Genomic DNA, 16,149 nt, shown 5'->3' with positions numbered 1-16,149 from the left:
AATCCATAGTTTGTATTATTAATTTCCAATTGTTAGGTATTTTTTAGTATTTTTTTGTCACTGATTTCTAGATTTATTCAACTGTGATCAGAAAACATATACCATATGATTTCAGTACTTTGATACTTATTGAGACTTGCTTATTGCCTAGTCTATTGTCACTTTTGTTAACTGTTCCATGTGAACTTGAAAAAAATGTATATTGTGCAGTTGTTTGCTGTAAAGTCTTTATACTATGTCAAGTTGTATTAATTATATTATTCAAATTTTCTATATCTCTACTGATACATTTTTGTCTTCTTGGTCTATTAGTTATTAAAATGAGTATGCCAAAGTCTCCAACTATAATTGTCAGTTTGCACATTATGACTTTTTCTTTTAAAATTTTGGTTTTATATTTTTTAAAACTATGTCAGTGGGTACATAAAAATCTTGAATTACTACATCTTTCTATTGGATTGAGCTTTGTACCATTATAAAATGTCCCCATTTATTTTTATTTATCTTAAAGTTAACTTAGTTAAATTAGTTTAGCTCCATGAGCTTTTTTTTTTTAACATTTTTATTGGAGTATAATTGCTTTACAATGGTGTGTTAGTTTCTGCTTTATAACAAAGAGAATCAGTTATACATATACATATATCCCCATATCTCTTCCCTCTTGTGTCTCCCTCCCTCTCACCGTCCCTATCCCACCCTTCTAGCTGGTCACAAAGAACCGAGCTGATCTCCCTGTGCCATGTGACTGCTTCCCACTAGCTAGCTATTTTACATTTGGAGGTTATTATCCATTGGTGAGCACAGTGTATCCCTTCTCCATTAAAAAAAAAATTAACCATTATGTGTCCTTATATTCTTAGTGTATCTCCTATAATCCCCTGTGACATTTTCATTTTTTAAGTGGTGTACTTAGTCCATATACTTTTCTTAACATGAGAACAATCCTCTTACCAATTTTTGTGTGTAAAACACTGTATTGTTAACTATAGGCACAATGTTATACAGAATATTTCTATAACTTATTAATCTTACTCCATTTGCTTTTAATGTAGTTACTTTATGTTTGGATTTAAATATAATATTTAATTTTTTGTTTATTATTTGTCCCATATTTTTTGTTATTTCTCCTTTATTGCTTCCCTTTATGTTAATAAAACATTTTATTTACATTTCCTTCTCTATTATTTTATGCAAATGCCTTTCATTATTCTTTTGTGGTTAGCTTAAAAATGAAAGCATAATCCTTTGATTTATTGATGTTTACCACAAATTAGTATTTTTACCATTCCCCAGAAATGCAAGCTTCTTCTTTTTTTTTCTTAACATCTTTATTGGAGTATATCTGCTTTACAAGAATGTGTTAGTTTCTGCTTTATAACAAAGTGAATCAGTTATACATATACATATGTTCGCATATCTTTTCCCTCTTCATCTCCCCCCCTCCCACCCTCCCTACCCCACCCTTCTAGGTGGTCACAAACCACCTAGCTGATCTCCCTGTGCTGTGCGGCTGCTTCCCACTAGCTATCTATTTTACATTTGGTAGTGTATATACGTCCATGCCAATCTCTCACTTTGTCAGAACTTACCGTTCCCCCTCCCCATATCCTCAAGTCCATGCTGTAGTAGGTCTGTGTCTTTATTCCCTTCTTACCCCTAGGTTCTTCATGACCTTATTTTTTTTCTTAGATTCCATATATATGTGTTAGCATATGGTATTTGTTTTTCTCTTTCTGACTTACTTCACTCTGTAGGACAAACTCTAGGTCCATCCACCTCACTACAAATAACTCAATTTCGTTTCCTTTAACAGCTGAGTAATATTCTATTTTATCTGTATGCAGAAAATTATAAGACACTAATGAAAGAAATTAAAGATGATATAAATAGATGGAGAGATATACCATGTTCTTGGATTGGAAGAATCAACATTGTGAAAATGACTGTACTACCCAAAGCAATCTACAGATTCAATGCAATGCCTATCAAACTACCACTGACATTTTTCACAGAACTAGAACAAAAAAATTCACAATATTTATGGAAACACAAAAGACCCCGAATAGCCAGAGCAATCTTGAGAACTAAAAATGGAGCTGGAGGAATCATGCTCCCTGACATAAGACTATACTACAAAGCTACAGTAATCAAGACAGTATGGTACTGGCACAAAAACAGAAATGTACAACAATGGAACAAGATAGAAAGCCCAGGGATAAATCCATGCACATATGGTCACCTTATCTTTGATAAAGGAGGCAAGAATATACAGTGGAGAAAAGACAGCCTCTTCAATAAGTGGTGCTGGGAAAACTGGACAAGTACATGTAAAGTGAGATTTTTTTAATGAGATTTAAAATGAGATTCTAAACTATGAGATTAGAACACTCCCTAACACCATACACAAAAATAAGCTCAAAATGGATTAAAGTCCTAGATGTAAGGCCAGAAACTATCAAACTCTTAGAGGAAATCATAGGCAGAACACTGTATGACATAAATCACAGCAAGATTCTTTTTGACCCACCTCCTAGAGAAATGGAAATAAAAACAGGAATAAACAAATGGGACCTAATGGAACTGCAAAGCTTTTGCACAGCAAAGGAAACCATAAACAAGACAGAAAGACAACCCTCAGAATGGGAGAAAATATTTGCAAATGAAGTAACTGACAAAGGATTAATCTCCAAAATTTACAAGCAGCTCATGCAGCTCAATAACAAAAAAAAAGCAACCCAATCCAAAAATGGGCAGAAGACCTAAATAGATATTTCTCCAAAGAAGATATACAGATTGCCAACAAACACATGAAAGAATGCTCCACATCATTAATCATTAGAGAAATGCAAATCAAAGCTACAATAAGATTTCATCTCACACCAGTCAGAATGGCCGTCATCAAAAAATCTAGAAACAATAAATGCTGGAGAGAGTGTGGAGAAAAGGGAACACTCTTGCACTGCTGGTGGGAATGTAAATTGATACAGCCACTATGGAGAACAATATGGAGGTTCCTTAAAATACTACAAATAGAACTACCATACAACCCAGCAATGCCACTACTGGGCATATACCCTGAGAAAACCGTAATTCAAAAAGAGTCATGTACCAAAATGTTCATTGCAGCTCTATTTCCAATAGCCCGGAGATGGAAGCAACCTAAATGTCTATCATCGGTTGAATGGAGAAACAAGTTATGTTCATTTTTGAAGAATAATTTTGCTGGGTTAAGAATCTTAAATTTGCATGTTTTTTTTGTTTTTGTTTTTTTTTTTTAGAATTTTAAATATACCCTTCCATTCTCTTCTGGCTTCTATTACTAATTTTTCCCTTTATGTCAGGATACAGATTCGGATCACCTATGTACCAAAGGAATATACACATAATCATTTATAGCACTAAAAATGTATATTTTGAAATGAATAAAACTTTTCAGAGGTTTAACTATATTTGAATTTCCAATAATTTGAGACTAAGCCCACATCTATATAAGACAAGCATGTTGGCAGAATTTTCCCATTTCTCACTGTTCCTTGATTGCCCTTTCTAGTGTTTTCCAAAGTGAGGTGCATGTGCAGGACAATCCATTGGATTGTAGGGACAGGATATGAGAATTTTAATTTATATATTTTATTTCATATCAAATTTTTCTATCTTAATATATAATTTATAAGGTATATTATTACAGTAGAATATGAATTATACACACATCACAATTATTGAGTTGTGCTCAAAAGAAAGTTTGAAAAAATTACTTTAGACTGTAGGAAATAAGTCAAAATCAATGCAGATGCAAAGTATTTTTCCCAGGATGTGAAAGCAGTGATCCAGCCAGCATGTCAGACTTCCAAACTGTTAAATTTCCAAACTCCCAGGCCATATAATCTTCTAGCTACTCTATAGAATGAATATGGTTTCAACACAAACTAATAGACAATTGATCTATATTTTGTAAAAGCAAAACCACAAGCTTTGACTATTTCAGAAATCTATGAAGTTTCCTGTTTCAAGACAATTCAAAGCAGTGATTCTTAACTTCAGCTGAGTTTCCAAATAACTTGGAGAGTTTTTAAATACAGGCTTGATAAAGCCACATACATATATTCTGCTTCATGGGTCCAGGAGCAGTTCTCAGACATGTTTACATTTTAAAAATGTCCAAGTTAATTATCATGTTTACCTCTAGTTGAGAACCACTGGACTAGATATTTTTATTACTCAGTGTCTCCAAAATCCTTCTAAGTAAGTCAGTAGTTATTTAATGATGAATATGGACCAGGCTTTGTGCTGGTACCAAAGCTGTACTTAGGAAATGAAAATAAATTTGACTCATATATAAATATATTTGATCATTTTGACCTATTTTTGTTTGTTTTTACAAACTTGATGGCTTAGGTCAGTCAAAAAATCATGCTCTAAAGTATTTGTGTATATAAGTACAATCTCAGAATTAACAGTGGTCACAACCTACTGTTCCCCTTAATTAATAAGGAAGTAATATTTAAAAATAAATAAAATAATTTTTTTAAAACATAAAAAATTTAAAAATAGCCCATAAAAATTAAACAATAAAAATAAATTATACCGTGTGTATCCTCGATGGACAGTATAATTATTACCAGAATAAATGAGTACTTTCCAAGATTTCTCAAAGCATTACTATTAAAGGCATCTTAGTAATAATAGTCATTATTATTATTAGCCATAATACAAATTCAATTAAACATTTTCTTTTTTTTAACAGACGAGAAGTAAACATCAGAACATATGATAATTCCTTACCAAGTAAGGATTTAGTCTTTGGAGCTCAATATTATTTAGATTATATTTGAAAATAATTTTATGGAAAATGACTAGTCTCTTCCATTCAATGTGATAAAGCTTAAATGCCCTGAATTTTTGCTAAAGTTTAAGAGAATCATGTATATTGGGGTGTGTGTGTGTGTGTGTGTGTGTGTGTGTGTGTGTGTGTGTGTGTGTGCGTTTAAAGTATTTCTGGACTTGATGTGGGTTTCTACTAGCTATTTTAAAAGGAAATATTTAGTTCTTCCTAATTATAAAAATCAAACTTATTTGCAAAAGGTTTTCTTGTTTTTAAAATTCACCATTACAAAACTCAAAGTAGAGAAGGAAAATATAGTCAGAAAATGAAAGTGGATATTCCAGGTGTTGAAAAGCTACAACTATAGAAGAGTTCTCCTTAATATATTGAGCTGAAATCCACTTGCACTGTTACAACGTTTATCCATTGGTCTAGTTATTCCCTCATGAAACATGTAGGTGAAATCTCTAACATTGTAATTAAGAGCATGTATTCTGGAGCCAAACTATCTGTGTTTGAATCTTAACTCTTCTACTTACTTTATGATATTGGGGCAAGTAATTTAACCTCTCTCAGTGCTCTATTTTTCTATATCTGTAAAATGGAGGCAATTATAAATTATATTACCTAATTCAAAGGGTTGTGATGATTAATAAGTTGATATATGTAAAGTGCTTAAAACATAGTCTAGCATATAGTAAACACTGTATAAGTGTTAGCAGTTGCAGCAATCCTATTGTTACTTTTGCTACCATTCTTGTATATACCAGCTCTTTAAATGTTTGAGTATAATGATCGCATCTCTCATTAACCTCCTCATCTCCAGGAGAAGTATCTGAATTATCTCAATACCTCTTCTTTTGATAGTTCCCAGATAGTTTGATCCTCCTAATCACTCTATTCTGGTGCCCTCAAATGTGTACATGCCCTTTCTGAGTATAATTGCTTTACAATGGTGTGTTCGTTTCTGCTTTATAACAAGGTGAATCAGTTATACATATGTATATATCCCCATATCTCTTCCCTCTTGCGTCTCCCTGCTGCCCACCCTCCCTATCCAACCCTTCTGGCTGGTCACAAAGCACCGAGCTGATCTCCCTGTGCTATGCAATTGCTTCCCATTAGTTATCAATTTTATATTTGGTAGTGCATATATGTCCATATATACATTACTGCTCTCTCACTTTGTCCCAGCTTACTCTTCCCCCTCCCCATGTCCTCAAGTCAATTCTCTAATAGGTCTGTGTCTTTATTCCCATCTTGCCCCTAGGTTCTTCATGAACTTTTTGTTTTTTTTTAGATTCCCTATATATGTGTTACCATACGGTATTAGATTTTCTCCTTCTGACTTACTTCACTCTGTATGACAGACTTTAGGTCCATCCACCTCACTACAAATAACTGAGTTTTGTTCCTTTCTATGGCTGAGTAATATTCCATTGTATATATGTGCCACATCTTCTTTATCCATTCATCTGTCGATGGACACTTAGACTGTTTCCATGCCCTGGTTACTGTAAATAGAGCTGCAAAGAACATTGTGGTACATGACTCTTTTGGAATTATGGTTTTCTCAGGGTATATACCCAGTAGTGGGATTTCTGGGTCAGATGGTAGTTCTCTTTTTAGTTTTATAAGGAAACTCCATATTGTTCTTCATAGTGGCTGTATCAATTTACATTCCTACCAACAAAGGGTTCCCTTTTCTCCACACCCTCTCCAGCATTTATTGTTTCTAGATTTTTTGATGATGATCATACTGACCAGTGTGAGATGATATCTCATTGTAGTTTTGATTTACATTTCTCTAATGATTAACGATGTTGAGCATTCTTTCATGTGTTTGTTGGCAATCTGTATATCTTCTTTGAAGAAATGTCTATTTAGGTCTTCTGCCCATTTTTGGATTGGGTTCTTTGTTTTTTGATATTGAGCTTCATGAGCTGCTTGTAAATTTTGGAGATTAATCCTTTGTCACTTGCTTCATTTGTAAATATTTTCTCCAAATCAATCTACAGATTCAATGCAATTCCTATCAAAGTATCACTGGCTTTTTACACAGAACCAGAAAAAAATTTTCACAATTTGTATGGAAACACAAATGACCCCGAATAGCCAAAACAATCTTGAGAAAGAAAAATGGAGCTGGAGGAATCAGGCTCCCTGACATCAGACTATACTACAAAGCTACAGTAATCAAGACAGTATGGTACTGGCACAAAAGCAGAAATATAGATCAATGGAACAGGATAGAAAGCCCAGAGATAAACCCACACACATATGGTCACCTTATCTTTGATAAAGGAGGCAAGAATATACAGTGGAGAAAAGGCAGCCTCTTCAATAAGTGGTGCTGGGAAAACTGGACAGCTACATGTAAAAGAATGAAATTCGAACACTCCCTAACACCATACACAAAAATAAACTCAAAATGGATTAAAGACCTCAATGTAAGGCCAGACACTATCAAACTCTTAGAGGAAAACGTAAGCCGAACACTGTATGACATAAATCACAGCAAGATCCTTTTTGACCCACCTTCTAGAGAAATGGAAATAAAAACAAAAATAAACAAATGGGACCTAATGAAACGTAAAAGCTTTTGCACAGTAAAGGAAACCATAAACAAGGCAAAAAGACAAGCTTCATGCCCTTTCTTTAAATAAGGGTTTCAGACCTTCATGTAGCATTTGGGTCTATGGCCGTAATTTCTGTGACTTGGGAGGTCATTGGGGTCAGAGGAGAACTAAAAGATGCACTTAGGTTTAAGGAATCGAGAGTTTTACTGACTATTCTCGGGATTGTGCTAGCTATTATTGGGATTATAAAAAAAGACGTTATATTTGCTGCAATCCAACCAAAATGACATAAAGAAAAAAAACAACACAGTTGAGTTGATGGAGATGTTTTGATGGAAACAGTGAATTTTTCTCTATTTTCCCTTCTTACAGTTTGATTGTATTATTGTAATTATTATGATTTATGTAACTGTGAAAATTGGTTTCATCTAGAAAATAAAATTACCAATGTCATTTTAAAGTTATTTTGGTGCTAAATGGAGAAATCAGTTTTTATCTTTCCTAACTAATATGGAAATAAACTACAAACTCCAGGGGGGAAAGCTATATTTTGAGTGACAACTTAATATATTTATTGCTCAAGAATAGTTCAGGGCTGATGAAAGTCTGGCTATTAACTGCAAATTGTCGATTATTCTCTCTTATTTCAGTCAGGGAATCAAGCAGAAAATTATGGAATCAACAATACTTCACTTTACATTTCCCAAACAACCACAGCCAGGTAGTAAAAAGAGATTAAGACCTTCAGAAACACAAACTGCAGTTCTTGTAAATATTAATGTCATTTATTACGAAATTTTAGATGAGACAATATATAAATATAAATTATATATATATATAAAATTTGAATTTTATTACCAATTGGAAGCAGATATTTCTAAATTTATAACTCCCTGTATAGTAGATTGCCTCCAACTACTTCAGATTAAACTTTATTTATACGTGGTTCTCAATTTCAAAGGCATTATATACCTCATAGTCTAGGTAAGCTGGAGAATCTAATGTTGCAACTGGAGGGATCTATCAGGAAAATTTAACTGGCCACAAAACAACATATAAAATTTGAGTCTTAGAAGAGGAGACAATTTTTTCTAAACATCTTTATTGGAGCATAATTGCTTTACAATGCTGTGTTAGTTTCTGCTTTATAACAAAGTGAATCAGCTATACATATACATATATCCTTATACTTCCTCCCTCTTGCATCTCCCTCCCACCCTCCATAACCCACCCCTCTAGGTGGTCACAAAGCACCGAGCTGATCTCCCTGTGATATGCAGCTGCTTCCCACTAGCTATCTATTTTACAATTGGTAGTGTATATATATCAATGCCACTCTCTCACTTTACCCCAGCTTACTCTTCCCCCTCCCTGTATCCTCAAGTCCATTATCCAGGTCTGTGTCTTTATTCCTGTCCTGCACCTAGGTTTTGCAGAGCCATTTTTCTTTTTTTTTAGATTCCATGTATATATGTTAGCATATGGTATTTTTTTTTCTCTTTCTGGTTTACTTCACTCTGTATGACAGACTCTAGGTGCATCCACATCACTACAAATAACTCAATTTCGTTTCTTTTTATGTCTGAGTAATATTCCATTATATATATGTTCCACATCTTCTTTATTGATTCATCTGTCGATGGACATGTAGGTTGCTCCATGTCCTGACTATTGTAAATAGTGTTGCAATGAACATTGTGGTACATGATTCTTCTTGAATTATGTTTTTTTCAGAGTATATGTCCAGTAGTGGGATTGCTGGGTTGTATGGTAGTTCTATTTTTACTTTTTAAGGAACTTCCACACTGTTTTACATAGTGGCTGTATCAATTTTCGTTCCCAACAACAGTGCAAGAGGGTTCCCTTTTCTCCACAACCTCAGCAGCATTTATTGTTTGTAGATTTTTTGATGATCGCCATTCTGAACACTGTGAGGTGATATCTCATTGTAGTGTTGATTTTCATTTCTCTAATGATTATGATGTTGAGAATTCTTTCATGTGTTTGTTGGCAATCTGTATATCTTCTTTGGAGAAATGTCTGTTTAGGTCTTCTGCCCATTTTGCATTGAGTTGTTTGTTTTTTTTATATTCAGCTGCTTGTAAATTTTGGAGCTTAATCCTTTCTCACTTGCTTCCTTGCAAATATTTTCTCCCATTCTGAGGGTTGTCTTTCTGTCTTGTTTATGTTTTCCTTTGATATGCAAAAGCTTTTAAATTTCATTAGGTCCCATTTGTTAATTTTTGTTTTTATTTCCACTTTTCTAGGACATGGGTCAAAAAGGATCTTGCTGTGATTTATGCCATAGAGTGTTCTGCCTATGTTTTTGTCTAAGAGTTTGATAGTTTCTGGCCTTACATTTAGGTCTTTAATCCATTTTGAGTTTATTTTTGTGTATGGTGTTAGGGAGTATTCTAATTTCATTCTTTACATGCAGCTGTCCTGTATTCCCAGCACCACTTATTGAAGACGCTGTCTTTTCTCCACTGCATATTCTTGCCTCCTTTATCAAAATAAGGTGACCATATGTGCATGGGTTTAACTCTTGCTTTTCTATCCTGTTCCATTGATTTATATTTCTCTTTCTGTGCCAGTACCATACTGTGTTGATTATTGTAGCTTTGCAGTATAATCTGAAGTCAGGGAGCCTGATTCCTCCAGATCCGTTTTTCTCTCTCAAGATTGCTTTGGCTATTCAGGGTCTTTTGTGTTTCCATAAAATTGTGAAGTATTTTGTTTTCTTTCTGTGAAAACTGCCATTGGTAGTTTGATAAGGGTTGTGTTGAATCTGTAGATTACTTTCGATAGTATAGTCACTTTCACATGTTGATACTTCCAATCCAAGATCATGGTGTATCTCTCCATCTGTTTGTATTATCTTTAATTTCTTTCATCAGGGTCTTATAGTTTTCTGCATACAGGTCTTTTCTCTCCCTAGGTAGGTTTATTCCTAGGTTTTTTCTTCTTTTTGTTACAATGATAAATATGAGTGTTTCCTTAATTTCTCTTTCAGATTTTTCAATATTAGTGTATAGGAACGCAAGAGAGTTCTGTGCATAATTTTATATTCTGCTGTTTTACCAAATTCATTGATTAGCTCTAGTAGTTTCCTGGTTGCATCTATAGGATTCTCTATGTTTAGTATCATGCCATCTGCAAACAGTGACAGATTTACTTCTTCTTTTCCAGTTTGGATTCCTTTTATTTCTTTTTCTTGTCTGATCACTGTGGCTAAAACTTCCAAAACTATGTTGAATAATAGTGTTGAGAGAGGAAAATCTTGCCTTGTTCCAGATCTTAGTGAAAATGTTTTCAGTTTTTCACCATTGAAAATGTTTTCAGTTTTTCACCACCATTGGCTGTGGGTTTTTCATATATGGCCTTTATTATGTTGAGGTAAATTCCTTTTATGCCTACTTTCTGGAAGTTTTTTATCATAAATGTTTTTTGAATTTTGTCAAGTGCTTTTTTTGCATCTATTGAGATGATCATATGTTTTTTCTCTTTCAATTTGTTAATATGGTGTATTACATTGATTGATTTGCATATATTGAAAAAAACCTTGCATTCCTGGAATAAACCTCACTTGATCATGGTGTATGATCCTTTTAATGTGATGTTGGATTCTCTTTGCTAGTATTTTGTTGAGCATATTTCCGTCAATGTTCGTCAGTGATATTGGCCTGTAGTTTTCTTTCTTTGTGACATCTTTGTCTGGTTTTCATATCAGGGTTATGGTGGCCTCGTAGAATGAGTTTGGGAGTGTTCCTCCCTCTGCTATATTATGGAAGATTTTGAGAAGGATAAGTGTTTGCTCTTCTCTAAATGTTTGATAGAATTCGCCTGTGAAGCCATCTGTTCCTGGGCTTTTGTTTGTTGGAAGATTCTTAATCACAGTCTCAATTTCACTACTTGAGGAGCCCATCTTGATGAGGTTTCAGGGCCTTTCCATTTTCTTTAATCTGGCATTCAAATACTAGATACTTGGAGATTCACGTTTTCTACTGCTTTTATAAAGTGAAGTTATTCTATCAACTAACAAAAAGAAAAGCTAGCCTACCGAGGTCACCCAGATATCAAAATATATTTTAAAAGTATCTCCCAAAGCAGGGTCACAGTCAATGCATTTATTCAATGGTCATTTTTACATCTGTAGAGATCAAAGTTTCATGCTTCTCTTCATTGTCCTCCTTTAATTCCATATAACAATTTCACTGACTGGTGATATCCCTAATGGATAGCTGAAGGAGTATAAGAAGTAAATGTAAATTAGTCTATGTGGCCACTATGACAACCAGATTTGAGAAATGTTTGGGTTGGAGTAAAAAATATACACTATTGTTACACTAAGAAATGTGTATATAATATTTGTTTTATTTTATGTCTTTGTTTTTGGCAGTATTTCACAGCAGGGATCTTAGGCTTTCAATCTGTTCAGAGACCTTGAAAGTAGGTGTAGAAATCAAGCTAGACCTGAAGTCTATAAAATTGTAGCCTATCATAAGAATTATCATAACAACCTTCAAGGGCATCAGCTTATTTCTGATCTGACTTGGGGCTGAGGGGTACGTTAAATGTTCCAAAAGATCTCTCCCCTGTAGGAGTCCAAATGGAACATATTATCAGTTGTGAGGACAGGACCTGAAATGTCATGGATCATGTGGGCCTGCTCTGATCCTAATATTAATCACTGAGGAAATTCTAAGGTTCCTCCTAAATTTATTTTATTTCCAAAGTGGAGTTATCTCACATACACACACAAACACACATAGAATGTTGAAAAGGAAAAAAAAAAACTATTTAAATAGATGGTTATCTAAAAGCTAGACTATTTTTATGTTTCAATATAACAAGATATAACTAATTCAAAAAACACATCATTATTCTAACCAAATTTTTTTCATAGACATGACAAAAGAAATTTAGATGAAGCTCAGAAGCCAGCTCATATATGGATAATACATTCATTAAGAAAAACATTTCAAAGGTCATCTATTAATTTAACTATCAGGAGACAGGCTTCACTCAGACATTCTTATACTCTTATCACTCATTCTAAAAAGGCAGAATCTAAAAAGTCCAAAGATGACAAAAAAGGAATAAATTTGAAGAAAGTTTCCAAGAAAGCTATAGGCCCACACAAAACAACTTTAGAATCCAAGAAAACAGTAAATAATGAGAAACCTAAAAGAGGAAATAAAGCAGTTAAAACTCCATCAAAATCATCACATGAAAGTCAACTATCTAAGAAGTCAAAGTCCAATTCAGAAGCAAACCCAGAATCCAAAGGTTCTAAGTCAGTCTCAATAAAGGATAAAAAAAAGATAAGAGATATTCAAAGGATTCCAGGGAGATGGATTTTGAATCCATATGTACAAAGAAGTATTATAGGAGCTGAAAGAACAATCGTGATGCCAAATCAGAGATTTGCTCAAAAAGTAGTTCAAATATGGATTTAATGATGTATTTAGAGGAGTCTGGTTCTGAACCCATGGAATTTGATATGTGGTTAAATAACTACTCACAGAATAATTTTAAAAAGCTTCCAAAGAAGGATGCAAAAAAGGATACAAAGGGGAAGGGCTCTGATGCTGAATCTGAAGATTCAAAAGATGCAAAGAAAGATGAGAAGAAAGATAAGAAAAGTGCAATGAAAGACAGCAAGAAGGGTGCAAAGAAGGACACAGAGTCTACTGATGCAGAATCTGGAAACTCAAAGGATGCAAAGAAAGATTCAAAGAAAGATGACAAAAAAGATGGCCAGAAGGATGCAGAAGAATCTGTAGATTCAAAAGATGCAAAGAAAAATTCAAAGAAAGATGACAAGGAAAAGGATGCCAAGAAGGATGTTGTGTCTACTGATGCTGATTCTGAATCTGAAGGGGATACAAAAATGGGTAAAAAATTCAAAGAAAGATGACAAAAGGAAGTCTGCAATGAAGTCTGAAGAGTCTACTGAAACCAAGTCTGATTGGGAATCAAAGACGGACAAGAGGATTAAAAGAAGGTTAAGAAAGATTCAAAAAAGATGCAAAAAAGAAGGATGCAAAGAAGGACCTAGAGTCTAGTGATGCTGAATCTGATGTGTCTTCCGAGAAAAACCTAAAGAAGCCTGAAACATTGAAAAGTTCAGATGCTGAATCTGAAGAGTCACTATATAAACTTAGGCCTAAAAGGATAGTTGATGAATCAGATGTCACATCTACAGCTTCAAAGAAGGAAGCACTGGAACCAAAGGGAAATTTCAAAATGCCATCCAAAAGGACTACATTCAAAGAAAAAGGGAAAAAAGTAGGTACACGTAGAGTTCCTCCATCAAGAGAAAGACCACCACTACTTCCTTGTGAGACTTTACTGCCATCACCTAAGGCCAAACGTCTCTGTGGGTGCCAGAATCCTCCTCCACCTCCAAAACCAAGATATGCTCCTTTGGTATGATTACTCCTGTTTTATTTTTAGAGAAAATTGGATTAAAAATGAAAGATAGTTTTAAATTTTGAGTTTATATGTTCTCTGAAGAATAGTTCCATTTTCCTGGAATACTGACAAGTTTGGGGCTCACAGATGAGAAAGATGAAGAGTACTTCCAAAGGACTCAAAAGATTTGCAAAACAAATGTCAAAAAGTTAAAAATAATATTTAGACTGGAGCAGAGAGAACTGGCTTGTGATTTAAGAAAATATTTATAATTATTTTTAAAAAGTCATATTACAAAAGTGATTAACTGTTCTATACTTATGAAAGAACCAAAAGGAAAATGACTAAAAATTCTAAAGGACAGATTTTAGTGAGAAATAAAGACATTTCCTAGGCAGTTGTTGCATATAGTAAAAACTCAACCAAATTCAGACACAGCAAGATAGAAACATAGTATACTAGGATTCAGATATGCAAAAACCATATTTAATTATTTAATCCATATCTTTATGAGCGGTCTTTCTTACTGATAATTAGGGGGAAAATGTTAACTTGCTGGAAATAACTAGATTTTCTCTGGTTTATAGCAGTCTCTTCAAGGTCAATCCAATCTCTTGGGAGGTAAATACTCTGTAAATTTAAAGTTTCTATTTCTCTCCTTTAGAAGATCTCACTTTCAATCCCCCTTCCTTCAAAACCTGGCTGTAAGGGGAAGCTTAGTTAGACATCTCATTTTGGATGGAAGGGCTGCTCTTCCCATTGTTGTCCTCCCTTTTTGGCTCTCTGATCTTTGGTTGAAGTGTAATTCATTTGCATGGTTTCTGGGAATAAGTCTGTGTTTCCTCTACTTTTGCACAGTGTTAATTGTCTATTCTCAGCATGGTAGGTCTGATGCTCTCTGTGCTGCTAAATTCAGAACATCTGTAGATATGGCTGGGTCTCGACCTTGAGCTTTATACTTAATTAATTTTTTCCCGCCCTTTCTCCTCTTCCTCCCTGTCCCCCTATTTTTGTTTTTCCCTCTCAGAGAGCTTCTATTTCCTCTTCTGGATTGGTGAATCTCCCTTTACCTTGTATTCCAAGTTTTTTCTATCCTTTGTTTATAATAAAACCTTATATATTGACCTCCATTTGCTCTTCATATATTTTCCATTTGTGGGAGGGATTTATAAATTCCTTTTATCTCTCTCAGAAAGCTTGGTTTTTAAGTCCATTTTTCTCCTGGTGAACTCAAAATGTCAGCTTTGACACTCAAAGCTGAGTAATGACTCCACTATTTAAAGTTCAGTCTTAGAGGTTAAGTCAATGGGTGGATAGTCACAAGAGCAAGATTTATAAGGAATGAAAATATGTTGGTGGATAATTTTTAAGATAAATGAGAAAAAGGGACACTCAAAAAGCTGAATTCTTTCCAAAAGCAGTTTTTATGAAAAATAAGTAAAATACAAGAAAACAATACAACAAAATTCTTTGGACCGATGATTAATTTTAACTGTAAAAAAGAACTTTCAGGGTATGTTCTGGCCTTGTATATATTTACACCAAGTCTCTTTAATAAACTTCCATGTGCATAGCTACCATCTATTTATGCTCTTCCATACCTACTATTTCACTAAAACTGCTCTTTTCAGAATTACCAAATACCTTCTTGTATTCACATATACTGGTCTCTCTTCTCTCCTCATGTTATTCTATAGTCCAGCAGCATTTAAACCCACCACTTCTTCTTTCTAAAAACACTTTACTTGACTCTACGCTCTCCTGTTCTTTCTACTTACTGGTAGCTTTTCGCCACCTTTATTGTATCCTACTCTTCCTCACCTTTAATGTCGGAATGATCTAAGACTTGGTCCTGGAACTTCTCTATCTAAAATTCTCCTTCATAAGTTCATCTCATTCAACAGTTTTAAATATCATCTATGTATTGATAACTCCAAAATTAATATATCCAACTTTGGTCTTTCCAAACAGTTCCAAATTCTTATATCTAATTGCCTACTTGAAAATTTCAGTGTAGAGCCTACTAGACATCTCAGGCTTAATATATCTCAATAATACTCTTAACCCATCCCCAAACCTATTCCTCCCCAGTATTCTCCATCTTAATAAATGGCATTGTGATCCACCCATTTAATCTTTTAAAATCTGGATATCATATATGATTCTGCTCTTTTCCTCATTCCCCACATGTAATCAATCAGTAAGACTTGTCTACCTTATCTCCAAAATGTATCCTGAATCAGTCCACTCCTACCTTCTCAATCACTACCACCTAAATGGTCCCAATCATCATCATAATCTTTGCTGGAATACTGCAAGAGTTCCTAGCTA

At 34.1% G+C, this 16,149-nt stretch overlaps 1 protein-coding gene across 1 annotated transcript; it reads left to right on the top strand.

The window, feature by feature from the left end:
* The first annotated feature begins 320 nt into the window (after positions 1-320).
* On the top strand, positions 321-13,839 carry CYLC1 (cylicin 1). Its single transcript, XM_060292025.1, is given in 9 exon segments — positions 321-334; positions 4,745-4,785; positions 8,052-8,090; positions 8,093-8,169; positions 11,039-11,073; positions 12,308-12,714; positions 12,717-13,305; positions 13,307-13,415; positions 13,417-13,839. Coding segments are annotated over 9 exon segments (1,734 nt in total).
* The last annotated feature ends 2,310 nt before the right edge of the window (positions 13,840-16,149 follow it).

Source organism: Globicephala melas, chromosome X, assembly GCF_963455315.2.
Source record: "Globicephala melas chromosome X, mGloMel1.2, whole genome shotgun sequence".
Lineage (NCBI taxonomy): Eukaryota > Metazoa > Chordata > Mammalia > Artiodactyla > Delphinidae > Globicephala > Globicephala melas.
This window is presented reverse-complemented; position numbering and strand designations above follow the sequence as displayed.